Raw genomic sequence first — 27,830 nt, 5'->3', positions numbered from 1 at the left:
GTGCTCTGTTGCAAGTAGTTACCAGTCCCCCCACCCCCTTGTAGCGGCACTGTTCAGTGGCACCGCCGTGACGTGACACCCCGCTTTGCCCTCGCGCCATACGTGGGAAACCTTTGCACAGCGCTGCTGCCACTGTGGCAGTTCCACAATAGAGCCAGATTATTGTGTCTGGGCTGTCAGCACCTCTCAGCTGAAAGAAATTGAGATGGAGGTAAGGGGAGGGAGGAAAAAGAGATCTCAGGCGCAGGGAAAAGGAGGGGGAGGTGGGCAGGGGCTGGCATTTTCAAACAGTAATCTCTGTGGAGCCTTTCAGGGGGTTTAATGTCATTTTTTTTGGTCTCTGGATTTTTGGCCTTTTCTCCTTCTGAACAAAAAGCAGCAGAGAACAAATGGCAAAGGAGGAAGAGGGGCAAACGAGTAAAGGGATAAAACTGGGAGAGGGAAAGAGAAGGGGAGATTCTTGGCACGGTGACTCATCTTATTAGTGTTCTAGTGCGACTGATAGAGACTTGGCCTGCATCCATTAGCTGCCAACAGGCCAGTGTTGGGGAACTGAGTTTGGTACAGAATGACCTATATCCCCGTCCTATTTACCACGTTACAGCACATTACGCCTTATCTTGCCCATCTCTTTAGTCACTAACTTTCTTTCCTTTCATTTAGTTTCAAGTGTCATCATGACACAAAACGCCCTCCTGTGATCTTCCTAATGTGTGCGAGCCAGTTGGCCAGCATTGTCACAATGTTTGTCAAAACTTAGCCATTTCATTTATATTCCTGTTAAAAACTGCTGCAGATAAGTGGAAAATAAAATGTTAATAAAAAACCTGCTAGTACTTTAGAAAAACAACTTTTGCACGCTGTCTAGATGTTTGTCCAAATTTGCTCCCTTTGGCTACAGGCAGGAGTGGCAACACTAATCTTCCCTGTCCTGTCTGAATTATAACGCAGTAACGCAGCGATTAGACACACACCTACACCCTGCTGCAGGGGTAACCAGTTAGGTTGTGAGAGAGAGAGAGGGGGGGGCTTTCCTGGCTGTACGCCGTGCACGTCTTATCAACCTGCAAACCTCCTTGATGGCTGCACATATCCTTGAAGCTAACGAGAGAAAAAGTCAGCTCTCATATACATTCACTAAAACCTTTCATGGCTGTAATCCCCAACTCCAAGAAGAGGTGCATGGGAATCTTGGTCAGCTGACTTTAAAGAGAAGAAGAAGTGAAGGAGGAGCTATCGCAAGGTTAAAGTCTAACCCCCACCCCTTCTCCTAAAGCCTGCTGGGATTCTCCTTGGGCTTGACATACCCAACCCCACCTGCCCTCGCTGCTCAGTGGGACGCTTCATCACAGGCTTCCCCTGAGCTGGCCTACTTGGGTCTGTTTGATCTCATTGTGGAAGAGGCAAGCTTGCTCGTTGCCTGGCAGGCAGAGAGAACTCCTTGATGCTCGGGGTAGAGGAGGTGGAGCAGGCTTCAGTGGAGAGGCTTAATAACTGTATTAACATCACGGGCTCCCCCAGGACGCACACCTACACAGCAGGGGGGGAGGGTGGGCGGGCGGGCAGCTCTGTAAATCTGCTTTCTCTTGCTTTTAAAACTATGGCCTAATTTTCTCTCTGCACTCACTCTCGTTTGAGTTCAGTGTGATTTATAAATGAGTTGATTTTGTTTTGTTTTTTTCTTTTTAAAGCATAAGAATAAACACACAGTATGTTCTACTCATCCTTCGGGCCGTGAATCTTTTTCTTTCTATGCAGCTCTCATCTTCTCATCATCCCTATGCTAAACCACTTCCCCTAATTCTCCACTTCCTCATTTTGTCCTCTCGCCTGTCTTTTATCTAATGATTATGAAACACCCTGCTGCTGCTTTTTATTACTGATTAACATTATTGTTTCTCTGAACATCCCTCTCATCACATTGGAAAAAAATTTGCCATTCAGATATATGATAACAAAGAACGCTGAATTAAAAGTACTGCTGTCTTTCCTCACCTGCGTGCGCCGCTATTCATGACAGTACACCTTATCTCTTTAATTATACATTGGAAACTGTTGAATAATTGACGGGCCCCACTTAGCTTAATGGACAGAGTTAACTGGGAGTGGCATACATTGCTATTGCAGTGGAACTGGGTCGCAGCAAAACGAGACCCAGTCGCCCCCGAGGGTCATAATGAAGCCCAGGTCACAGGGCTGGCAGAGGCAGCAGTTGAATCGGCAAAGGCCAGCTGGGGTTAACTGAACCCTGGGGGGGGGGAAGGACAGGAGGGAGAGGTGGAAGCTTTAACACCAGGCTAATCCAAGCGCTTGGCTTGGAGCACAACTGTACTCATGTTTTCACTTTTAAACTAGTTTGACAATAATGGTGACCTCACAAAACTTATAAACTAGATTGTTTTTTTTTTTGAAAGTCAGTTTCAGTTTTGTTACTGTTTCTTAAAAAAAAGAAGGAAAAAAGGGAAGTTGAGGAAGATGTAGTTACTTGATGTTCTATGATAAAGGCTTCCATTTCTAAGAGGCAATGTCGTCTGACAAAAAACAGTCCCACTGACTGGTGGGCAGCCATATCACAGGAAATGGTGTGTGGTTTATGTGTGTCTGTGCTGTGATCAAATGGTTCCCCCAGGTTATATTGAAAGGTCAGGGATCCATGCAGGAAATTAGTGTCTGCAGAGACAGAGACAGCACCCACAGAGAGGGGAAGAGAAGGGAAGAGCACGACCCATACCCGAGGAAGCTAAACATGTCCTCCATTAAATTCTAGTAACATCCCACTGCACTCCCTTAATGACTCTGCCTGCTGTCAGCAGCCATTTGTCCTAAACACAGAGCAAACCTAATGTCCCAGCGCTATTGACATGCACCTCTGCTTTTGGGTTTTTTGTTTTTTATTGCGATGGCACTGACATCAAATGCAATTGAATGTGCCTCCTGCTGCCTCCCAGTTTTACCCCTCACTCTGCCCACATCTTCGCCGAGGAGCCCCACCGACACTGTGCACCAGACATTTGAATAAAACGCCTGTCATCACTCATCATTAGGGGGCATGAGCAGGAGAAGATTTGGCTGGCTGTGCAGCCTTTAGGGGAACTTTTGTTATAAGCTGCTATCTCGTCTTTGGATTTACTCGCATTGCTTTATGCAGAATGGCTCTGTCAAATGTGCGGCCTCGTCAGGCAATGATATAGGCTCCAAATCTCTGTATATGAAGGATGGGCAGCCGCACTAAATTGCATTTAGCTTGTTTTCCTCTGCGTCTGGCAATTCTGCATATGTCAGCTGTCTCCGAGGGGTCTTTAGGCCACTCTAACCACTTTGCCGATCTAGTAAAAAAAAAAAAGCCCTTGGGTCATAGCATCTTTGACTTCTTTAACAGACTAGTGACAGGATAATGGCACGCCTGCTGCATCATCTTGTCCAGACTCTTGCAGATGCCTCCATTTACATGCACAATGCCCTTTTAACTCTAAAGCTGACATTGGTACTTTTAGCTAATTTATGAAGGGAACCATGGTCATTATGTTTGCAGTCTATGTTAAAGGAATGCACATTAACCTGCTGAGGCTTGAAGGCAGATGTAAGGTTTAACTAGAACCTGTAACTCATGTTGACAAGTAAATGAAGTGACAAACCTAAAAGGATTCTTAATTTTGGGGAGAAATGGCGTGATGAAGAGGTACTTTTTTAAAGCATTTTTTATTGCCTCATAACCAATATTTGCCTTCTGACCTCTGCTGTGTTGTTTTGAAACAGGCCAAAATTAGAAAGTGTGTTTTTCATTTACTTAACTAGCACACAAATGAAATAGTGGATTTTTGCATATATAGATGTAGAGATTTCAATGTTGTAAATTTAAAATTTGGCCCTGCTGAAATTGGCTCAAGTTGTGTGCGCTCGAGGTATTCTGTAGGTTTTGTTGGGTTCTGTTTTCTGCCCTGTGGGTCGCTGCTCGCCCTGAGCACACGCTGTCACCCACTTGAGTCCTGCACACGCTTATTTGCGACCTCAAGCCCACTTCCAATGTCACTATCCTGCTCTGAAGTTGAGAAGATCGGACCCTTGTAATCTATTCCCCTGTGATTGACTATTGTATTCTCCAGAGAGAGGAGGAGGAGAAAGGGAGAACATGGGCTGAGAGAAGCGATTTAACATGACAAAGCCTGTCCCTGGTGATCCTCTCTTCTCTCCAGATCCTCGTGATCCTCTTCTTTTTTCCCCCCTCTTGATCCTTGTCCCCCCTTTTTTATCTACCTCTTCGAGGCCTCTCCTTGTCCACTTTAGCCCTCTAATGCAAATAGCCCTTTTCTCCCTCCCATATTTACGACCCGCTTCCTCCACTGTTGAATATGCGCTTAAGAACGGAGGACTTTGAATGCTGCCAGCCACATTGGATTAGTGAGTGTCAATGGGCAGATAACCTCTCTGTTAGCAAGTGAAGTGCAAACACTAGAGCACAAGTATTCATGAAGGCCTTTTGGCCTTCAAACACCAGGAGAGGCAATGTGTGTGGCACTCCTGCCAATAAAGATGAATAGGGCCCGGTTAATGTGTGTGAACGTAATTCATTTCCTTTATCAAATGCACTTTCCAGCATTTTCTAGTGTGTCGTTGTTTTTAAATGCTAAAGGCAGAAATGTGTTCATGATCTCCACTCTAACTGAAATCATCTGTCTCGCATCACTCAACTGTAATTTTCGAAAAAGACGTGCAGTGTTCACAAACTCACCCTCTCTCTAAACCATTGTTCCTTCCTCCCCAGCACCCGTCTCTCTCCATGATTACTTTAAGGTCACAGGAATATTTCCAGGCCCCTGACCCTCCAACTCTGCTTGTAATGCCACTGACCTTGAGGCTTTTATGGGAATAGAGGGAATTGAAGCTTATGTTGCACTCTTTCTAAGTGGCTCTGCAAAACTGCATCACCCAGATGAGTAAATGCTAACCTTCAAGGCTTTTTTTTTTTTTTTTTTTTTTTTGTCAGACCACACACTGAGTCTGTATTGGGTGGCCCAGGATTAGTATTGTTTTGGCACCCTCCTGGCTCACAGTGTGCATGAGTACAGTTTGTTGTCTTAGGGGGGAAAAAGCCCAAAAACATGTACACAGTCATCTGCTCATGCATAGTTCTATAATTAACCAATGCAGGCACTCTGTAACAGAGAGGCTTAATGTGTCATGAAGTCGTTTTTAAAGTCAGAGTGGTAACATTAAAGAGCAGTTTGCAAAGGGCCGGGGTTTTACTTGCATGTGTTCCTGTTATGATCCGATGATGACCTTGATCTTGAGTTGTACTGAAGTAACCCAGCTGTATGTTACTCCAGAAACGCTGCGTAAATTCCCTTTTATAATGGCTGACAAAGGAAGGTTACACTGTGGTTACACCTTCTGCTTTTTCTTACTTTGAACTAAACGTCTAAAAGCAAACATGCCAGCATGCGGAGCTTTTATCTGGGTCCTGCTTTTGAAATGTTTGTCTCACGTGTCACCATCCTCCCTTGGTCCTGTCGCTCATCTCGTCTTTTTTCTTCAGATGTTCTCTCCTCCCGCTTCCCTGCCTCCCCTCTTCTCTCCCTTAATGTAGGTCAGTCATTATACTCAGCTCTATACAGCTGCTAAATGTGTGTGATCAGCTTTTTAAAGTAACTCCATGTTCAATGGCAGATCCATTGTGGGCATCATGTGGATTAATGGCTCTCTAATCAAGAGCTTATATTCTTGCACTCACTATCACGGAGTCTCCACTATAGTTCGACAGGCTACTAAAATGTGCTGCTTTTCCAGAGCACATCCTGGTATCCTCTGGCTTACAGGGGCTGCCTTTTGCCCCCTTGTGCTCACCACCATGTCCCACACCATCAGCTCATGCCAGATATCTCCAGTCAGCCCGGGGCGAGTGCCAATTCACATAGTCCCAGTGTCAGTCAGCAGGCATGGACAGCTGCTGGGTAGAGTTACACCGCATCACTCGTGGTTGCAAGGGAGCGTTGTTGTCAGGGATCTTGTGGTTCTCTCCAGCTAGATGGCAGTCTTTGGATGCCTTCTGATGTGTTTGTCTTTTTGTTTTTCTTTCAGTTGGGTCCCTAAATGTTGGAGTGTTTTATTGCATTTATGAAATGTGTTTTAGAATTAGCTGTACCAAAAGCCAGCATGTGGCAGCAGCAGCAGCGGGACATAGCAGCTACTGAGGTTAACACGAAGTCTCCGTTAAAAAGTCTAGCACCCGTAGAGCTCACCTTTGCCATATGCTGAATCACTCATTTCTCTGCTCTTTCCCTCCCCCCACGATCCAGTTTGTCCACACATGTTCTCAGTTCGTTCTCCATTTGTGATAGGAAAACCTGGCGTGTTGTTATTTCAGAGTCCTGGCAGCACAGAGTGGGAAGTTTTCTTGGGCCCCTTGGAGAAGGATTTTGGGAACATAATGGGGGCCACTGCGCTGATAAAAACCAGGCCTCGCCTTGACAAGAAGATGCTGGTGTTCACACGCACAGGCTCCAAGACACATACAGAATATGACACAGTATACATGTTTGGAGAGGCAGATCCACATTTACATAAGTGCCAGATACAGTTTGACTGCATTTATAAATATAAACTTATTTGCTGCTTCACATCAGTTGTCTTAAAATGCAGAGATAGTTTTCCAGTGTTAGAACTGGAGCGCTTCCTGGAAATGTGAGCATTTGCTGGTGCACATTTACAATTTCATCGACCCCAAACTTGTAAAGGAGTAAACAAATTTTTTTGTAATGCTAATGCAGTCACGAAAAGGATCATAATTGGTGATGAGTGGTCTCTGGTTAAGATCTAATGACAGAACAAGCAGCGGTCTTTGTGAAAGAACCTTCTGTATCTCCAAAGAACGCTTATCAGATCAGGAGTGCAACCAGGAACATTGTTTTCTTCAAAATTCCCAAAGTTCTGTATCGTAAATTCACCCTATTATTGGCGGTGTCATGTGAATTTCTTTCATCATCTTGTTGTATCTGAGAAACATTTGACTACCTTAAATTTAACCAAAAATGTCTTGTCCCCTTCTCAGAATTGAAATTTAACCCAGCATTCAGACATATTGAGGATATCCAGTGAAAGTTGCACCAGCAGGTGGTCAGAATAGGACTTCCTATGAGAGATCCAAGCATAACATCTGCACTGAGAGCTGTGTTTGCTGCACGAGGATACCTTAAAGGGGACAACCGCCAATTTAAAATCCTTTAACTTTTGCTCTTTTCATACAAGACTTTTTGATTAACTACATTTTTGTTAGTTATTTCCCTTAATAAAGCAGAAAATAAAAGTGCATCTCACTGTTACATTTATGCATGCAGACACTCCTGCTCGTCCAGGTGTGAAGATAAATTACCCATGCTAAACCCAACCTGCTGTTTTCCCCACTCCTGGTCCAAGACAAACATCACCATTTCCTGGTGTTGAGGAGAGATCGTAGTAACAGGCAAGAAAGACTCCCTACTCGGGAACCGCCTTGCCCTTCGGCCTCTGCTCGGGCCCTCATTTATCACTCGCATACGTGTGTGTTTTTCTTGCAGTCTAGATGGGATGGGACTATTTTGGCGGCTTGGGGTGTTTGGGCCCCAATTTGGTGCGTTATCCATCAAAAACAATTTTGTCTTGAGTCAGTGAAGTCTTCAAAACATGGTGCACAATAAAAACTTAAGCTGTCACATCAATTTCTGCTCTCTCTGCAGAATCTGGATATCTGCAATGGTTGCAAAATACTAGTCTGTCATTTCCCTGAAATGTAGACCACAGTGCACTCACTTAAGTGGAAGTGATGTTACATCTGCTGCAGAAAATGATATAATCAGGCTAAACTTGTCAGTTTGAGCTTCCCTTCCTTTGCATTAAGGGCAGTGTGATGTCCGATGCTTTATTTGAAATATATATGTGAATCATGTGACCTTCAAACAGGGCTTGGAATCAGTTGTTGTTGCACAACTCCGGAAATATGTGGTCGCTATTATGCTCAGAAAGCCTGGAGACCCGCTAGTGACAGAGTCCTGTAACTTCACGTGTTCCTCTGTCACTTTGTCCTCCTCTCGTCACCTCGCTCTGCCCCCTCTCTGTACGTTGAGATGGTAGAATGAAGGTTTTACATGCAGCAGCTTAGGTGGAGCACATCCAGGGAAGTAAGGCAATCCCCAATAATCTCCCTAACCCAGCTTCATATGAGCACTGATTGTGAGCAGTCTGCTCGTCTTACCTATGAGTCTTTGTCTTTGCATGTTTAGGTGGCACACTCACATTGTTCAAACTAAGCTGTAATCATGAGCCATTTTGATTTAAAAGATATTGCTCGAAGGAACTTCACATGAGAGCGCAAATGTCTCAATATCTCAGGCTGATCACAGGTTAAATGGTCTTTACACCAACTGCCCCCAGTACAGAGTCCGTGCGATGTCTGATTATGCTGATTTTCTGCTTTAGGGCAGCACAGGTAATTGTCAGGTGATTTCACAGTCAGCAGCCTGTTGTTATCTATGCTTGTAGTGTGAACACATCCAAAGCAGGTTATCTCCTGCTGAGGGCTAAAGCGAATGGACCGCTTGTGTCCTCGCCCCATTCTCCCATCGTTACCAGCAGTTTGTATGAAAACAGCTGTGGAGACATGATTACCATTGCTAGCCCTCCACCAGGAAAACTTCAGTTATATATTGTTGATTATTTTGTGTGTTGACAAGCAGAAATTTGAATATGACTGCTGCTCAAAGCTCTGGGACTCACATTTGGCAAGGATGAACTGGAAAAATTCACTTAGCGGAGGAGGCTTTGCGCTCCACTCCTGCCCGATGTTAACCTCCCCGGGCTCTCCTGTTTGTGAGCGTGTGTTTTCGCTTACGCCTGTCGGCCTCGCCACCAGTTTCCTCCCCCTTCTCCCATCTAATAACTGTTCGCACTCTGTGTTTGAACACAAACACACCCTACTGGTCGTCTCCTTACAGCTGTGTGTGTGTGTGTGTGTGTCCTCAGTAATCTGTGTGAAAGCGGCGAATGGAACCCCAGTCCATTTTCAGCAGAGAGCTGTTATGACGCTTTGTTAGAGAATGGCAGGATTTCCCCGTAAGCAAGGAAGCGGTCCCATTTCCCCCTTCAGTAATTGAAGAGTGCTGACAAATCATTCCTGTACATGTGTAAGTTTTTTTTTTTTTTTTTTTGTCTGTTATGCTTACACGCATTCCTTACATTGAAAAACAGAAATAAAGTCTGAATATTTGGTAAAAGTCAAACACCGTGCATGAATGATGCCCTTCTCTGCTCGCTTGCTGCTCTGTTACAGCGCTTAGGTTGCTGCTTTTCGTTTTTGTGGACAGTCATGATACATTGGCTTACAACTCCCTAGGCTTTCTCTATCCACAGGGCTGTTCCATCGGCCATCCCACCTCATTATTTTAAGCAGACTTCAAAGCGAGTCCTAATGCAGCAGCCTGTGGCATGGTGGTCTGTCTGATGTCTCTTCTCCAGCACACACTGTACAGAAACACAAATGGAAGTCTATATGTCGTACGTAGCGTACAGATGGCCGGCATGTGTCTGTACATGTGCATGTCTGTGTGTCCAGATAATCTAATGGAACCCAGAGAGCGCAATAGTCTGACTGAATAGGGTTCAGCTAAGTGGAGGACCCCGATGAAGCCCTGTCTCTTTCTCCATCCCTTTTTTTTTCTCCTTCCTCTTCTGCAATAGTCTTTACTACAGTTCAGCCAGCCAGCCAACCAGCCAGCCTGCTAATGTACTTAGCTTCTCCCTAATGATGGTGAAATCTCATTAATATGCCTCACAGCTGGCCCCAGTAACCAGTGGGGATGAAGGTAATCAAATCTCAGAGGACTAACCTAGAGCTGAACCTCAAGAACTGCTCGGCAGCACTGGGCCGAGACGGCCTGGTGTCTGGAGGCTTGATAATAGCCAGTGGGGTTTGTGTATGTGTGAGAGCATGTATGCCTCTTGGTCTTGATGCCTTTGAAGTGCTGATGTTAGCCAGGCTATCTTGTGTCAGTATTACATCTAAGGATAGTTTATCATAAGAATAAATTTCATTTCATTCTCGTGCATATTTGTCCATTTAAGTCTAGTGTTGCGGTAATTGCTTATGGAGGATGTGGCTGGGAGGCCTCGGCTTCGCTCTAAGTGCACTTGTGGCTCATGATGTATGCAAAGTGAATTTGAAGAGCAGCATTACAGACCACTCACACTTGAACTTAATTAAATCAAAAATGCTTTGGCTCTGAGTTCGAGAACACCGCACTACATTAAGCTATTAAGACATCTGGGGGTAGCTTGCACGTACGTGCACATTCACATGCACGCACATGTGTATAAGAGTTGTCTGGGAATCAAAGGAGATGTGTAACTAAATTAAATCAAGGTGCTTGGACATACTGGTCATTCAGAATTGGTTTTATTAGATAACTCTGTTCTTTTTGTGTTTGGCTCCTCGCTACAATTTCTAACCAAAGAATGCTTCAAACTTTTCATTGGTAGCCGCCGTTCGTAACTCTCAGACACGGTCACGAGTCAGCGGTCAGACAAAGCTTCCTTTAAGGGAAGTTCTGCAGTTCCAAGTCATCGCCATGTCAAGTTTGGTTTTCGCTGGTTACACCTGGCAGTCTGTGTCGCTTATTCCCGCTGCTGGGACTCGTCTGACAAAATTCCAGGCTGCTGCAGACTTTCATTCACCCTTGTGTCTGCTTAACAACTGTTGCAACCATATGGTTTGTGTTTCAGTTCCCCACCGAAGCACAATAGATTTCTTATCAGTAACTCCTACCGACATCCCCTAAGGTTATTGTCTGCTCTTTGTTGCTCTGCCTTGGTTAAAGGAGTGATACTCTAGCTGAAGTTAACAGCGGTGACTTGGCTCTGGAAGGGGCTCGGATCTGGAAACCTTAAAAGACACACACATCCCCAGTGTTAATGTGTTTCAAGGATATTGAGGGAAGCTCTCCAGGCGAGCGTGAGTCAGTTTTTCCACTGCTTGTGCGTATGATATTTGCAGATCATACAAAAGGCAGGCTTGTAAGATGGGTGGTGTTGATCAGAGCTTGGATGCAGGCTGGTGTTGAATAATGCATGGGTGAGAGCTGCTTAAGGACTAAATAGCTCTGTCCTCTCTTCTGAGCTCCTCTGCCTCGCTGTCCACAGGCCTGCCATTGTTTTGCTCCATGCCTCAGCTTGACAAGGCTCCAGAAGCCAGCCATTGTATTTAATTACAGTCGCCAGCCCTCTCACAGACTCTTATCCCTGTGTCCCAGATTTCCATGGGTGCTCTCATTAAGCGAGTGTACATTCTGTGTGTTTGTTTTCGACTGTTGGGTCTTTTTTAAATGGCCGTTAGAGACCCTTTAGCCTGCTTTAAATGTAAGCATAGATGTGATTTTTGTGTGTGTGTGTGTGTGTGTGTGCTTGTGGGTGGCACATCTGTTTGTCTATGTGTTTCTAATGATGGCAGCTTTAATGTGGATGAATAGTTCTGTGGTCACCCTAATAATGCAGGGCTGTAATCAGTCCACATCAAGAGGCGCAGAAGAGCGCGCAAAACTGTGAATGTTTTTTTTCTTTTCCCTTCTATCCGTAATGAGAAAAGATGCGGTGTTATGTAAGGCCTGCTCTATTTAAGTTTAATTTGTTTGACATGAGTGTGGTGACTACATGGCCCAGTGGCATGGGCAAAGATGGCTCATAATGACACCAATAAAACGGCAATATGCAAACAAAGGGCAGGCCGTCTCCCTGCCCACAATCTGTCGTCCTTGTCATGTTCATTCAGACTGAATCCTTCACGTCCTTCGGACAAAATTACCTCCTGTATTTGTAATTTCTTTTCTGGATATGTCCACACATGTTCTCTTGGATGTATTATTCCTGCCCTCTATTCTCTGTTATGTTTATAATTGGATTGAATGCCTGGATTGAAGTGCAAACAGAAGTTTGTGTAATATAGTTAAGTCTAGGGTGGTGCTTTTTCTTTCCATACCACCTGCCGATTTAGTGCAAATATTTTATTTTTTTCATGGTTGAGCTGCAGCTTGAGTTTTCTCATCTGACGCATAAATCTTTAAAGATGCGGCGATGAGGACACTGATTCCGCTTTCAAGATTAATTTCAGTGATCATTACACAACACTAACTTGTATAACCAAACAGATGCGTTCCCTTTGTATTACCAAAAAAAATGAATGACGAGATATTTGATAACTGAAGCTTAATTCATGATGAAGCGTAGGAGGGTGAATTCAGTGGCCTCACAGTCAGAGCAAAGAAGCTACCCTGATGTCTGGTGGTACATCTTTTTTTTTTTCTTTTTCGATTTTTATTATTTATTTATTTTATTTTTAATTGCTTGCCAGATGGCGCCAGGATGAACCGGCTATGGCAGGGTATTGTAGCGTCTCTTAGTACCCTTTAGGCTCTGCATACACGTTACCTCTTTGATATCAGTGATGATAGATGCTGGTGAGGTTCTGGTCCAGTTAAATCACCTGCTGCTCTGGATAAGATTCCAGTTTGATGCTTTCTGTAATGAGCTCAAGTGAAGTGAAAGATCAATCTAGAGCTGATAACTCTGCTCTTTATGTGTGTACGCATTGAGCAAGAAGCCAGTCGTGTCCTTTATCACGCTTTTTTATACTTTTGAGTCTGAGAGTATGTTTTAAACCACTACAGTGCCCATGTCTGGCTTATATGAATTGTTATGATCAAGATAAAATGAAAGCTTAATTTGACGCGCATCTTAAAATCTGGCAAATCTTGTAAACTTTGCTGCGCAGTGAGACAGCCTCCACCCCCTCTCTCCATCTACGATGCCTGCAGGCAGTGAATCCATCAGCAGCGGGTGTGAGATGGATACAGCTGATTTTGGCATTGATTATCCTTCCCAGGCTTCTGTGTTTGTCAATTAAAATGATCACTTCAGGTCCGAATTTTACCAATAAAATATGATCGAAAGCAGGTTGGAGCTGGACCTTCTTGCTTTGACTTTAGTCCCGTTCTTTGTATCCAAGCACAACTAAACGGGTGATCACACGAGTTCAACTAAATGGGGAATCGTGAGTCAGATTGAAGATTTCTTTTGATTTCAAATAGTCTCTTGGACAGATATACCACCTGCTGATGACTCTGAAGCTTCAGGGAGGAGTAAAGCTGATGTCTGTAGGCAGTTCATCTGTTTTGTATTTTTGTCTTTTGCTTTATTACTCAAACAACACAGTTTTCTTCCCTAAAACTAGATTTGTTGTTCCTCCTTTTATCTCCACCCTTCATTATCCAAAAAGATCATTTTCATTCCCCATATCCCCCCTCTGCTCACTCCATAAAACTTTTTTTTTTGCTTTTAAAAATAATGAAAACCACTATCTCCCCCCTCTGAGCCACATATTTCCCCCCTTAAATCACATTGACCAATTTACACCAAGAGCTTTAAAGGTCGCCGTCGGTGCGAAAGTGGCATACGACATCTGGGCCTCATAAACGACGCCTCTCGCTATGCTAGGCCTTATTAAGTGTCACCGTTAGCTGATGCAAAGTGAGCTTTATTACTTTGAAGCTTAGCTGTTCCGACACCTGAAACCCGCTCGGACACGCAGTATGTTTTTTTTTTTGTTTGTTTTTTTCTTTCTCTCTCTCTCCTGATGGCAGAGATAACAAGCAGGCTTTGGAGGGACTAGATTTTGGTGTAGTGTGATTGTGTCTGTTACCCTTTTCCAGGAAACAGGAACATATAAGGGTATCAGATTTATTGTGATTGTTCTGAATATAATCTTCTCTTGCACCATCTGCTCTGTTCGCGTAGAGACTGGCAAGTAGACACCTGCACAGAGACAGTATAAAAGGATAGTTGTGTGTGCATGTGGGGGGCGGGCAGGCAGGCAGGCATTCTTTTGTTATTTTGCCCACTGTGCAGTGCAGGCACCATGCAAGCGCAGGGTTTGTCTGAAGTGTAGTCACGTGGAGTGTGTTGCTGAGCCAACCCCCTCTGATAATATACTGTACACGGCTTGTTTACACACAAGCACTGAGGTGCTGGTAACTCCTAAGCCTCTTGCCAACGCACACTCTCTCTCTCTGTTAAGCTGATGATGCTGGGTGGAGCAATGTGGGTTAAAAGGGTGCACACCTGCATGTCATGAACCTGAACCTGCTTTGAGTGCCATAGCATGGGATTCTAAAGCTCCAGTCTGCTCCATCACTCGTGTGTTTGTGGCTTATTTTCTGGCTTCATTTATAAGTTACAGGGTGAAGGTCTTTGCTGTGAATGTGTGTTGTTATATCTAATGGAAGCGCTGTGTTTTGTAATACACAAAACATTGAGGCCAGTGAAGGGAGGTTACTTCTGTATAATCCTTGGTCGCTTTGTTTACCATGTACATGCACAAATGATATGACAGGATACATGCTGTTTGTATGTGTGTGTCATTCACTCAAACAGAGACTCCGCCGCACACAGTTATGCAATTTATAAAGTGGTGCTTATTCTTTGTGACAAATAAATAAGGGTGCAGAGCGATCGTCTTGCCTCTTCAGTGTGTCTCCCTTTTATAGCCGAACTGGCCCTCGGTCCACGTTTCTGTATTCCTGCCTCAATGAGCTCGGTGTAGTGGTTCATGAATCTATTATCCACCTGCTGCTGGTTCTGTTTAGAGTAGCACATCAAGCTCGCAGCTGATAACCAATGTGGAAGGAGGATTACCTTCGCCACCTGCAGTCCCAAGTCTGTGGAGTTGGAGTACTTCCGACTGCTGGACGAGGCGCCAGTGAAGCAGCTAAATGTTGTGGATAACGGTCACTAAAGCAACCTGGTCAGCGTGCCGACCAGAGATAGCTGGTCAGAAGTGACTGAACTTTCAAAATAAGAATGAAGGGACTTTTTTTTTTTTTTTTTAGAAATGCTACAATAAGACACCAAATGTACTTTGGAATAACTTGATACACCTTACTGCTCTTTGGTTTGTCATTTCAACCTTTACTTAGTAATTAACCTCATGTTTACCTGTGTGATATTAAATAAGCTTGTGTGGGGTAGTGGAGTTTCAAAGACCTGTCTTGGTTGGTGAGAATCAGCTTGTTTCTCTTGACTAGTACAGCGTGTACCCTTAATCCTTTTTATATTTTGAAGCACTTAAAAAGAGCACGAAATTTAAAAGGCACAACTCGAGGCCGCCTGGAGAAAACCTGCCTTTGAACCCTGCTTGCGATGTAACCCCCTGTGTAATGTCCAAACAGAGGCAGAGAAACCACGTATTCAGCTGTAAATAAGAATGTTGTAGAGGGGTGGATTCATTTGTGCTCCCTCTGTGTGTGCAAGAGTGTTTGTTCTTTGAAGGCATCTTTCCTGTGGCTGATCTGAAAACACTTGAAACTGAGAGCGTTCCCCCTTCATGTTGTTTGCACTGGATTGTTTAAGATCTGTGTGAGTGTCTACACGAGATTATGCGTTTATCCCACTCATTGATTATTGCTAGTGTGCCGGAGCTCCATCTGGCAGCGTCCACTAACCTTTTTCTCTTGTTGCTCTTTCCTCTCCACAGCAATAGAGACCCAGAGTACCAGCTCAGAGGAGATAGTGCCAAGCCCGCCCTCGCCTCCCCCTCCACCCCGCGTCTACAAGCCCTGCTTTGTGTGCCAGGACAAGTCCTCAGGGTACCACTATGGTGTCAGCGCCTGTGAGGGTTGCAAGGTGAGACTCCCGGCCTTCCTCTGAATCTGCCAAGCAAGCAAGATATTTGTCAATCTTATTGCTTTCATGTGATTTCCACTGGAAAGAAAAAAGAAAAAACTTTTTATAGCTCATATGATAAAAATGATGAATCACATCATTTTGAGTATTTCACACCCCCTGTTTTTTCTCTTCTTCTTCTTCTGTTGACTTTAGATGTCTTTGAATGCATGTTGAGAATTATCACTGACATTATCACTGAGCTGTCTAATCAAGAATATGGAAACTCAGGCCTTTACACGTATATGATAAATGTGCCTCTTATCATGAACAAAATGTGAAATTTTGTCATCTAGTCATCGTTTTTTTTTTTTTTCTTTCTTTTTGAGTGTTGCTGCTCCTCGTATCGCCTTCTTGCTGACGTGTCTGCATCGGTTGTCCATTATCAATACAGCCATGTTGCACAGGTGCAGAAGAGGCCTCATAAGGCCCATCTGTTCTGTTATCAGTTGATAGCTGCTGTGTGCACGTGTACACGCTCTCCTGTTAGTGTGAGCACACAGACTTCTTTATCTCACGGCTCCCAAGGCAAGGAGCCAGAGTTGTGTAAGCTCGGAGGAGGATAGAGATGAGGAGCAGGGATCTGTGCAATCTAATGTAATGTTACTGCCAGGTGCATACCTTATATCTGCACGGTGTGTGCATTTCACAAACCCAACGTGCTGTTAATATTTTCTGTTTACGCTCTGGTCGTCTTCTAGCTATCAAAAAAAGCGAAAGTCTTCGCCTTTAAAACATGCTGTATGTTTGGCACAGGCAGGGTGGTGTACTAGTTGTGACCAATGGCTCCTCGGCCAGTGTGTATTTGTTTCCATACATGCACGGATAGTAGCCTAATGAAAGGAAACGGGTACTGAAAAAAGAAAAGTCCACATTAAAGGACACACACTCAGGCGGGATGTAGAAATGCAGACGCTACCATTCAAAGACTGAGAGGCCTAAGCTGGTTGAGAGCGAGAGAGCAGACTGTGCTCTGGAAGGCATGAAGAAGCAAAAAGAAAAAAGAGGAGAGAGAGAGAAGCTGGGATGGCTGGAGGGGCAGCCGATTAGGGCACAGGGGCCACAGCTGAACTCACTGACACCAAAAGTAAAAGATGGTCAGCGCCCCAGAGCACAGGGGGAAGGGATAAAGTAAGGAAAAGAATGCACAAAGGGAGGAGAGCACAGGAAAGTTGGGAGTGTGATACAAAGTACACCCGGCTTTCCAGCAGGTTAATACTTGGCAGAGTAAATAAATTGGGCCAACAACAATGCTGCTTATTGTGCTTCTCCATCCACTTTCCAAGGAAAATCCTGGTAGTTTGACGATTAACAAGTAGCATTTTTAACTGCTGGTTTAACAAAAGACAGCAGTTTCCAGCCACCACTTTGGTCAAGATGAAATTTAGTTTTTGCATGTCCTTACGTGTGATAAGTAGTAATGGAAATATATGTAAGTATAATATTGGCAGAGCTGTCAGTCTTTGTTTCATGTTTACAGCAGAAGATGTTCAGTGTCTGAATGCACGAGAATGGTGATGTTGTAGTTGCTCTTCTTGATATTTTTACTATTCACCGCTTTTGTAATTATCATGTATGAACTCGAGTATCTGAATATGTATTTATTTTACTGTTTTAAGTTTTGGAAGCAAAGGAGGGTCAGAAGTGTCATAACTGTGTGCTGCCATATCCGAATATGTGAAAACATGTATGAATCCATTTAAATACGTGAATGTCTAAAATATATTTGAAATAATTTCATTTAGAATCGGCATGTGCATGACATTTTGTGAGTGGTGTCAGATTATAATAGCAAACAGTTTGAACAACAGGATGATGCTTAGCATTACACCAGCAGTGAACTGCACACATGTTGTTGTCAGGTTTCCCTTCATCTGTCAGTTTTGCACCTTTACCAGTGTCAGGTGCCAGTTTATTTTCAAGGAGCTGAAAGAGGCTTTGAAAACATCATTTATTGCAAAGATTTCTTTGTTTTCTTGGTACGAAGGAAAGCATGTGCGATCAGTCTAATTTTTATATTAAACGTCAGGAACTGCTGGATTTCATATTTGGTGCATGCCTAGTTTTCACCCCCACAGATGTGCAGATAATGGTGATGCACAGCTACTTAAGTATGCTGTATTTAGTAAGCTTGTTACCTGCTACAGTTAGTTATGGTAAATGGCCTGTATTTATATAGCGCTTTACTAGTCCCTAAGGACCCCAAAGCGCTTTACATATCCAGTCATCCACCCATTCACACACACATTCACACACTGGTGATGGCAAGCTACATTGTTATTTATACATTGTTAGTTATACATTCATCATCTTCAGTTAAGGGCCACAGGGGCTGGAAGCTATCCCAGCTGTCATAAGACAGGTGGCAGGGGTACACCTTGGACGAGTACAGGGAAAACCCGGGCATGTCGAGAGCATGCAAGCTCCAAACCAAAACCAAAAAACACAGTTGATGGGTGTTGTTTTTTTTCTTCCCAGAACCATCATGCTGGGATTTGATGATGCTAACGACCTCAGTGGCTAAGGGTTATCCTGTGAAACTATCATTAAGAAGGAATGACCAATTCAGGAATATACAATTTGGTTTTTATTTTTAAATTAGCAAGTTGGGATTTCTAGACATTTAATGCATTTTAGTTGTCTGTGGCACAGAGAGTGGATATCAGGTTTGGTTCAAAGCTGAGTGGGCGTATCCATTTTCCCCCCTCTGATTGTTGGCATGTAATGAGCTCTGACTTTGATCTCAAAAGATGCACTGCAACAATGCGGCTATTCCAAGTCTTAATCTGCTTTTAATGTTTTCACTTAACATGTATCCCCATTGTCTCACAGGCAATAATTAAGCAGGGTTATAAGATACATAATGAGGCTAAATCACACCTCATTCTAGTGTGTGTGTGTGTGTGTGTGTGTGTGTGTGTCTCTACTGATTTTGAACACACCTTGTGTCACCTCAGGCAGTTTTATCTGCATTAATCTGAGAGGTTTTTGATATAAAAATGGAAAATATAAAGCAGTTTCTTTCACATATTCAGATGGCAGTGTTAAAAAACAACTGTAAAATTCACACTACAACATTCTGAAGTGTGGATAGTCTTTTTTTTAAATAATATTATTATTCCTTAACGAACTGAATCGGTTATTATACACTTCCTTTGGTTGGTTAAAAACTCTAAACGGTGTATTAAGCACATGATGAAGACATCTTTAGTGGTTGGAGTGTTGCTCTTTCTGACTGTAGAGCAGTTGTGTCAGAACCAATATTGCAATCAGCCTTTGAAGGCTTTCATGCACTGGAGATATAACTGATATTTTAGTCAGTCATGAGATATTCTGCACAAAATAAGTTGTTTCAGATGAAAAGCAGTAACGTACTAGATAGGTTTCACTGTCAGTTTTCGACGGCCTCTCTCCCCCTGCAACACCTCCACTATATACAAATTCTGCTCTTTCATCTCTTCGCATTCAGGTCATAAAATTTTTATCTAGAAAACCACGAGCAAATTTGGCATGCATGCCTTCTCAGCTGAATAGGTGTGTTACTGTGAATGGTAGATTATTAACCAGATAGAGAATGCATGAATAATGAGCGGCTCTACTCAGTCAATCAGATATATTGAGTAGATACAGGGAGGGAGCCACTGTTAGACTGAGGCAGAGGTGGGGGAGGGAGCAGTTAATTGGGCGCTTCTTTGCATTACCAAACAGGCAGGCAATAAAAACATAAACCTCTGTGCTCCATTCAAATAATGTCATTGCCCTAACAGCACAACAATTCATCAGGTTAGTAACATGTTGTCATAATCGCACTAAAACTCCTAAAACCTCATTAGTTCGACAGCCGCTGTCACCTGCTGGTCCCATCCCTCTTCACAAACCGCTGCCTTCCTCACTCAGTAGCTGCAGTAATAATTTGAAAAGTTCACCATGCCTTCACCGCATCTCTCACTTCAGAGGAGATGACTTGGCATAGCATACTCAATAATTCAACACTACAGGCGTGAGAATGTATACGGTGTCTCATCTGAGACTGGGGTAAGTTGACGGTTAGCAGCGTCTGCTTTACTGCAGCATGCCAAACTACAAAGGCGTTTCCTGGGGGCTGCAGTGAACGGAGGAAGCAGGAGCGGGGGGGGTATCGAGCTCTGCTGCTTGGAGACAGCTCATTCTCTTGTTTAAGTTCTACCGCTCGCAAACACTTACTAGAATTGCACTTCTCTTTTTTTTTTCCCCCCCTGCAGATATTAACACTTAAACATTAAATATGCATGCCCACCCCCTCATGTTTATGTTTTTGTCTTTGAGGCATGCCAGTGCAAAGCAGGCATTCTTTCTTCCTGGTATGCACTGCAGTGCAAGGGAAGTGGCTATTTCCCCCAAAAAAACAACAACAAAAAAAACCCCAACCTCCCCGTGATGAATGTCCCCTATTTGGTGTTTTTCTTTTTGTTAAACAAAGCCTTTATTAGTGTGCGAGCTGTTGCAATAGTTGTTTCGTAATAGGAGCAAGAGCACAGGCCTGCATATACACACGTCCATGACCGCAGTAGGAGGTTGGGAACGCGTTCCTAATCCAGGCGCAGTGTGATATTCGTGTCAGAGAAGATTCCTGTGCTTCCCTGTGAACTCACCAACTCTAGGCACTCCTTACATCCCACTTAGTAAAGCATTTCCTCACACACGTGCACAGAGCGGAACGTGATCGCAAGCACACGAAGCTCTTAACCAGGTAGACAGCAGGGAATTTAGGAGCACATGACACTCGCAATCACAAATGCACTAGGAACCATTCACTCGTCCTTTTCGTGCCTCCCTCCCTTCTCCCTCCTCTTGCCGCCCTCATCTCCACTGAACTCTGCAGGGTGGCTGACAGGCCTGCTGAGGGCTCTTGTCGCCGGGCGGATTAAGCGGTGATACAAAAAGAGGCTTAAGAGCCACAGGAAGCAATGACTCCTAAAAGGAGGAGTTGGAGGGGGTGGTGGTGGTGGTGGTGGTGGCAGGAACAATCGACTGCCCCACGAGCCAGCAGCAACAGCCAATCAGGAGGTGCTGCAAGCGGGCACCTGAGCCTCTGCATTATCTGCAGGCAGTGGTCAATCCTCTGATGACCCTGGGGTCAGGGTCGGGGCACTATTGGATCAAAGAGGAGATGATACTCGCCCAAACAAAGACTGGAGAATTATCCCTCAGCTTCAGCAGCTATAAATAAGCTACAATCCTTGTTCTTTTTCACTTGATTGTTTGCTCAGGTTGCACTGTGAGATAACAGCTCTTTTCCAGGGTGGCGGCTGGGGGTGAGAGGGGGTTGGAAATATCTGAAAGCAGCAGAAAATGCATTGTTTATTTGCTGGAAGCATTGCAATAAAATGCACATTTTATTGGAAATTGTGTTTTTCACCCCCCCCCCCCCTTTTTTTTTTCTTTTTTTTTTTTTTTCTCAAATTAAAAAAAAAAACCCTGACATGTTGCAGCACAGATGTGAGGCGCTTACAAAGTCAGGGGAAAAAAGGGTTTGACGAGGTGACCTGAGCACCAAATGGCTTTCTTTTCTAGCCAGAGATGGAGGCCATCATACGTAATCACAAGTATCGCCCACACCTGTAAAGTGCCTTGTTGAAACAGATGACAAATGTGACAAACTGCGCACAGTTCCCCTATCAGGAGCCTGAATGACTCTGTGGCGGGAGGACAGGAGATGTAGAAAGAGGCCGGTGATCCGGGAAGGACAAATTGCGGGCTTAGATCCATCAGCCATCTGTCAGTTAGCAAAGCTAATCCCTCTGCGTGGGATGGGGCTCCCTGGCAGCTCCTCTACCCCACTCCACCCCAGCTCCCTCTCGCTCGCCCCAGCTGGTCCCACCCACAAAACATGACCCACCTCGTCGCATCAATACTGACACTGACCTGTATTACATTTGTCCAGAGACCTGCTTGCTGAGTACTCACTCAATTGGGCTTAATTTGCATTAACCTCTCTTTATCTTTCTGACATGATAGGGATGTTTAAGCAGTGAGGCTGCACGGGTGAACATTGATTTTTATTGCATAGGCATATTAAGGAATATATAGGTTGGGATGCACTACTTTTCAATGCATGTGAGATGGTCTGGGTTCTCTCAGGTTGAACTTTGCACTGCTTTTTACCTTTTCTTTTTTTTTTGTATTTAAATTTTTAGGGAGTTAAAAATGATCTTACCACATTCTTGGTGTGCATGTCGTATAAATCGGATATTTTTTTGCTCGTGCTTGTGCAATCAAAAACTAGTTTGTGGTCCACAGAAATCTCCCATTTCAGCCTACTGACCAAAAATGAGTTCATTATCCTTTTTTCCCCTCATCTCCCATGGAGCTGGATTACATTTTATTTCTTACACAACACTTTTAGCCTATAGTCAGTCTCTCTCTTTCACTCTCTCCCTCTCGCTCTCGCTCTCTCTCTCTCTCTAATTATATGCACTTGGCCTGGATCTAGAATTGCTTATTTCTGGCTCTCTAAACTAGGCCATGGTTATGTGACACCCAATAACCCTGTGCCTTTTACCCCAAAAGCCTCTGGACTTGGAAAAACCTCCCGAATCGTTTATTGTTTAGGTTTCTCATTTGAGCTTTCTCCGAGCAGGTGGGCAGCCTCATAAGTTGGTGACAGTTCACTGACCATTATCTCTGTAGTGATTACACACAGATTACGCCACTGCTGGACTTGGCTGTTGTTTGCCTTTTATTTGCAGATGTTTCTAAGTATTCAGCATGGTCTCTTTTTGCTTCTTATTTCTAAATTGTTTGCTTAATGTGAACTGGACAAAAGGCGAATGCCATAACAAACGCGCAATTTGGACGAGGAAGCCTAAACACATGTAGTATGCAAAATTGCTTATAATTTTACTACTAACTGCTCCATTTCCTATGGCAGTCATATTTCTACCAATGATTCCACCGACACAACCCTCCCCTTGTCTCTTCAATACCTTACACGTTTGTCTCTCTGTCATGCAGGGCTTCTTTCGGCGAAGCATTCAGAAAAACATGGTGTACACTTGTCACCGGGAGAAGAACTGCATCATCAACAAAGTCACCCGCAACCGCTGCCAGTACTGTCGGTTGCAGAAGTGCCTGGAAGTTGGGATGTCGAAGGAGTGTGAGTAAAAACGTGATCATTTTTACCCAGAGTGCCCTGCCCTCACAGGGCATTTAGGGACAAGCACAGATCTCATCACCGCTCTTTAATCCCAGGGTTTTTGACATGATTGTGGCCACTGCAGGAAGTCTTAAGTCGCAGCGTTTGTTGACATTTGCTCCTTTGCTAACATTGCGTAAGAATTCATCCCCATCCTCCAGCACAATCTGACAACACATGTCATAATCTACTCGATAGGTGGAGTCTTATCAAGATTATCAAAAGAAATTAAAGCACAAAGCTGTTCCGATTTTTCCATTTGAAAAGAGTATCCACCGAATGTGCGAGCGGCAGAGATGCAGTCGTGATGCAGACTGGCATTAGCAGTCAGGGTGTCTCCAGGCTTGGCAGGCCTCTGTGATGAATATGTTCTCACCTGCCGAGAGTGAAAGAGCAGGCGTCTGCTCCAATCATTGCACCCCCGGGGGCTGTGTGAACACACACATACACGCATGCAGTCAGACTTGATAAAGTAATTGGGAGAGGTGTGACCACAGAGGCCAGCAGGGTTTTTACCTCAACCAGATCACATGACACACACACATACACACACACACACATACTTACTTCCCAGCAGAAAAGAGAGGGAGAGTGCTTGTGTGTAGGCGGGGGATGCTTTTATATTCTGATAAACACTTTTTAATGGTCTGAAACTGGGCATGTGTCGATTTGAAAATCATAATAAAAATCACGTGATCAGAAAGTGCAGCATGCCTCCTTCCTGTTTAAACACTCTTGCGTACAGCTTTCCTTGCTCAGTCTCTCTGCGCCTCCTGTCTTCCCGGAGCTATTTACCTCGTCTCTCTGCTGCAGAAAGTGCAGGGAGCGCTCCCCACGCCACAGCACTGTGGCTTACAGTAAAAGAAGTTATCCTCTGAGCTCCTTACCTTTGAATGGGGCCATTAATCATGGTTAGAAAGATCACAGCAGCCAGTTCTTTTACACACACAGGCACCGAGGCACCCAACACACAACAGACTGGAGTTGGAGAGCCATCTAGTGGTGACTGTATAGTACTGGATAAGAGAGAGAACAGGCGGGGGAGGGCTTTTCTGAAGTAGACTCAAGGGAAGGATGTATGATTGTTATAAGTTTATAGTTTTCCAGGCTCCTTTTGTTGAGCTGCTTTTGGTTTTTACTTGAATACTTTTTTTCCGGAGTGTGTTCATGTTCTGCAGGTTTCATATCACACAGTGCTGACTTTGGCCAGTGGAACTGGTCTGGTGTGGCGAGGCGGGAGGGACTGGCCATCTGGGGCCAGCAGGGACTCTCTCTTCGCCTCTGACACAGACAGGAGAACGGGCACGCTCATCAAAGTGCACTGTTCACCATAATTCCATGCGCACGTATGCCTAAATTATGCGCATACAAGGTGACAAACACAAGCTGGTAGGAATAAAAAGCCCGTAACAGAAATACACTCCGACAGCTTCGCTTGGAACGGCATACACTTCCCTGTCAAACACACACGCAGAAGGTGGACCCCCCGCTAGTGCCGGGGGACGTCTGGGTGACCTTGTGTCTGCTGGCAGACAGCTCCAGATGACAGTGCCATGCCTGCTGCCAGGTGGCAGTGGCACACAAGACAGAGCCGGGAGGAGCGGGGAGGGCGTTGGCAGCAAGCGGAGGGTTACAAGGGAAACACCTGTAAAGGCTAGTGCCAGCTTCAACATGACGGTGTGTGGTTGAAGCGGACAGCTACGAGCAACAGCTGTTCCAAGGGATTGCAAAAGCTGCAACATTGTTCTCTAAATTTTGTGAGAAATATGTACATTCTCAAGAAGAAAGGGGGGGAAGGGACAAGAAGCAGAAGTTTCAAGTAAAAGGCTGTATTTATAGCAAATCAGTTCCACTTTTTAACTGTTGTTATATAATCACAGTTCACTACCATGTTGCGTTCATGTTGGAGTCCTCTCAACAGTATCCCACCTTTTTCTCCCAAAGTAATCACCCTTTCCTCGAGGAAGGTGTTATTCAGCGATAGAAAAAGTAATAAAAGCAAAATAAGATGAAGCGCAGAATGATGGAGAATGGTGCGAAGAGGGGATAACATCAACCAGAGAGGCAGGATAGCGACGAAAGATGAAGGCAGAGAGAGGGAGAGAAGTGTACTGAACCCAGTGTGAGCAAGAATGAAAATCTAGAGTTGAGAGAGCCGAGGGGGGAGTCGGGGGAGGAAGGGAGGAGTGAGGCTGGAGGACAGAGAAAGAGAGAGAAAGAGGGGGGAAAGTTTCATCACTGTCGACGGTGGCTCTGCGCTGCGAGCAGCAGGAGCAGGGGTAACATTGACATTTTTATCTTTCCATTGAATTTAATCTGTGTGATGGACGAGCTGCCAGAGCTTTAATTTTCCTCACACGAATTATCCCTGTCTGCCCACCTCCCTCTGTCTTGTACACAGACACAAACACGCGGGCACAAAAAACCCCCGCATACACACCTGTGGCACCGAAATTGTCTAAGTTGCACGTGCGCAGCCGAAATCCACTACGAGAGGGAATGATTGAGTGATGGCTGGGCGTGCACGCCGACGCAGTATTCTGTGCACGCTGCACACCGGCTCATGTAAATCCTTTTTATGCAACGAGCGCGCAACTGTGGACAATCCATGATGCAAGTCCCTCCATTAGCATTCATATTCTCATAATACATTTTTTAGATTCATGGCTGGTTGACACACAAGTTGACACACAAACATCAAATGTACATTTGTATCTACACACATCCACACGCGGATGATGATGATGATGATGATGATGATAATAAATACTTTTAAAAAAGAAAAGCAAGGCAAGGCAGTATTTCTTTCATTTGCACTCCCCTGCCAGAGGCCTCCTTCCCCCCAAGTTATTGCATGTGGCAATTCGCCATGACAGATCGCCAGTCGTGCCTAATAGTTCTTTAATGACTTCATTAAATTGTGTTGTGCGGCTTATGATTGTGCTGCCGATTTGTCAGCGAGGGTAATGTCTGGGCACTAGGGATGCCCCACTTTTATTTGTGAATTAATTGGACATTGAGTGCGTTGCAGCCCTCCACCCCTCCCCTCATTGCACACAGGACACAGAATCCCAATCAGCTCCACAAACAGGGCTGGCCCAAATATCTTCAGCAGCTTACTACAGTGTTATGCAACCTAAGATGAGGGCTTGTTAAACAGGGTGTTCCTTCCCTAACTAAGTCATAATTAGCTCATTAAAGTAAATGGGAATGAAAAAAACATTTTGTTTTCCGTGTTTATACCCACATAGTTTATGAAGCGGTCTCATCACAGCATACTCTTCTTCATCGGCCTTTCTTTGCTGCAGAGCTTTCTGTGCAAGTACCAGTGCATGCTGGAAAATAATGCATTACCACGATCGCAGCGGGGTCTTCTTCACTTCTTGTTGTGGTGAGCGGTGCTTAGCAATAACATAATGCCAGATCAGACTTCCAGCCCCCGCCCTCCTCCTCGCCTTCTTGTTCTCCCAGGCAGGGAGGCCTGTCTGTGGGCTGATGAATGAGCAGCAGCACAGAGTAGTGCTCCCCCCCCCCCTCTCCTTGGCCCTGGTCCAGGCCCCCTCTGTCAAAAGACACTGATCTCCCATCAGCCCGAGCGCTCTTGCCCTTAATGGTCAAGGTTGGTATTAAGACAAGGAAAATCTGATCTCAGGTTAGTGGTTGGGGGAGGCGGGGAGGGGGGGTGCAGGTACCTTGAGGGGAGGTAGAGATTGGAGAAGTGATAGAGTTGGAAAGGTGGATGATTTAAAGCATTTTGAAAATGAGAGAGGGCGTGCATTGGCTGAGAATGAGACGCACTGAGAGGATGACTAGGAAAGCGAGAACGTGTTGTATAACCAGGAGAGGGAGAGAGATGTGAGAGGGAGAGAAAAAGCTGGAAGGTTTTTCTCTCTCCCTCTCCCTCTCTCTCTCCCCAGTATGGTCTCCGCAGCCGAGCCCTTTTAAAACCATTAGAGGCAGGATATTTGTCATATTATGTTATTAGATTAGCTGGGACCTCTAATGAAAGCTGTGGCAATTTGTCAGCCTTATGGATAGCTCCATCCCCCACCACTATTTATCAACTAGCACCCCATCACACCCAACACACCCCCACCCCAGCCTCAGCGCACACACGTATACACAACATAGTCGAAGCAAAACCGCATCCAAACGTAGATGGGAGAAATGGATCGAGCTCATAATGGGATTCCAATGCTAAACACCCCTCCTAGTGTTTTTTGTCATTTGGGGTGAGCACACCACTCGCAGCCAGAGCGCCCGAAGGGAAACGACAGAGGATTATTTCAAGGTTTTTTTTGTTTTGTTTTTTTTCCCCTTCTCTCCCTCTCCATCACCATAGCCCATCCTGGATGGAGCTGTCTCACAACATTTATCTTACAGTATCGGATAAGAAAAGATGTGTTTGCTGCCGCTGTTTGCTGCACACTGAGGATCGGTTCCTGCTTATAACTCGCCTCAGTTTTACCTCGATCTGCAGTCAGGGGTTACTGATAAAGGAATGCGTGCAGACTGTAATTAGCTCCATGAACTGTACGCTACACTTGAAATAGCTCTGAAATGCTGCTGCATGAACCGCTGTGTTTAAAGAGGAAAAAGAATACAAGATTAAATGTAAAGTTTGCCAAGACTTAGTTTTGTCGAAAGGGTTCGAGATGCATACTAATCTCTCTGTTCCTTCCGTCCCTTTAGCGGTGAGGAACGACCGGAACAAGAAGAAAAAGGATGAGAAGAAGCAGGAGTGCACAGAGAGCTACGTGCTGAGTCCTGACACGGAGCAGATGATCGACAGGGTTCGCAAGGCACACCAGGATACTTTCCCCTCCCTCTGCCAGCTGGGCAAATACACTACGGTCAGTGGCATGAGACTGACAGTCTGTGTGTCCTTATGTTCATTCACCTTTTTCAAGTGTGAGAGTTTTGT

The 27,830-nt window shown here is 44.7% G+C and overlaps 1 protein-coding gene across 2 annotated transcripts in view; it reads left to right on the top strand.

Annotated features, from left to right (window-relative positions):
* The window catches only part of raraa (retinoic acid receptor, alpha a), a 140,907-nt gene that overhangs the window by 110,540 nt on the left and 2,537 nt on the right, over positions 1-27,830 (top strand). For both annotated transcript variants that reach the window (XM_086303188.1, XM_086303187.1), the window contains 3 exons: positions 15,545-15,693; positions 22,726-22,867; positions 27,599-27,759. In XM_086303188.1, coding sequence (XP_086159314.1) covers positions 15,545-15,693; positions 22,726-22,867; positions 27,599-27,759 — 452 coding nt within the window. The remainder of the gene's footprint in view (positions 1-15,544; positions 15,694-22,725; positions 22,868-27,598; positions 27,760-27,830) is intronic.

This window comes from Aulonocara sp. 'chitande type north' Nkhata Bay, linkage group LG8 (assembly GCF_057382095.1).
Source record: "Aulonocara sp. 'chitande type north' Nkhata Bay isolate Kocher_YH1m ecotype deep benthic linkage group LG8, A_spYH_male_GT1.1, whole genome shotgun sequence".
In the NCBI taxonomy this organism is placed as follows: domain Eukaryota; kingdom Metazoa; phylum Chordata; class Actinopteri; order Cichliformes; family Cichlidae; genus Aulonocara; species Aulonocara sp. 'chitande type north' Nkhata Bay.
The sequence above is the reverse complement of the archived record's forward strand: the minus strand, read 5'-3'. Positions and strand labels throughout refer to the sequence as shown.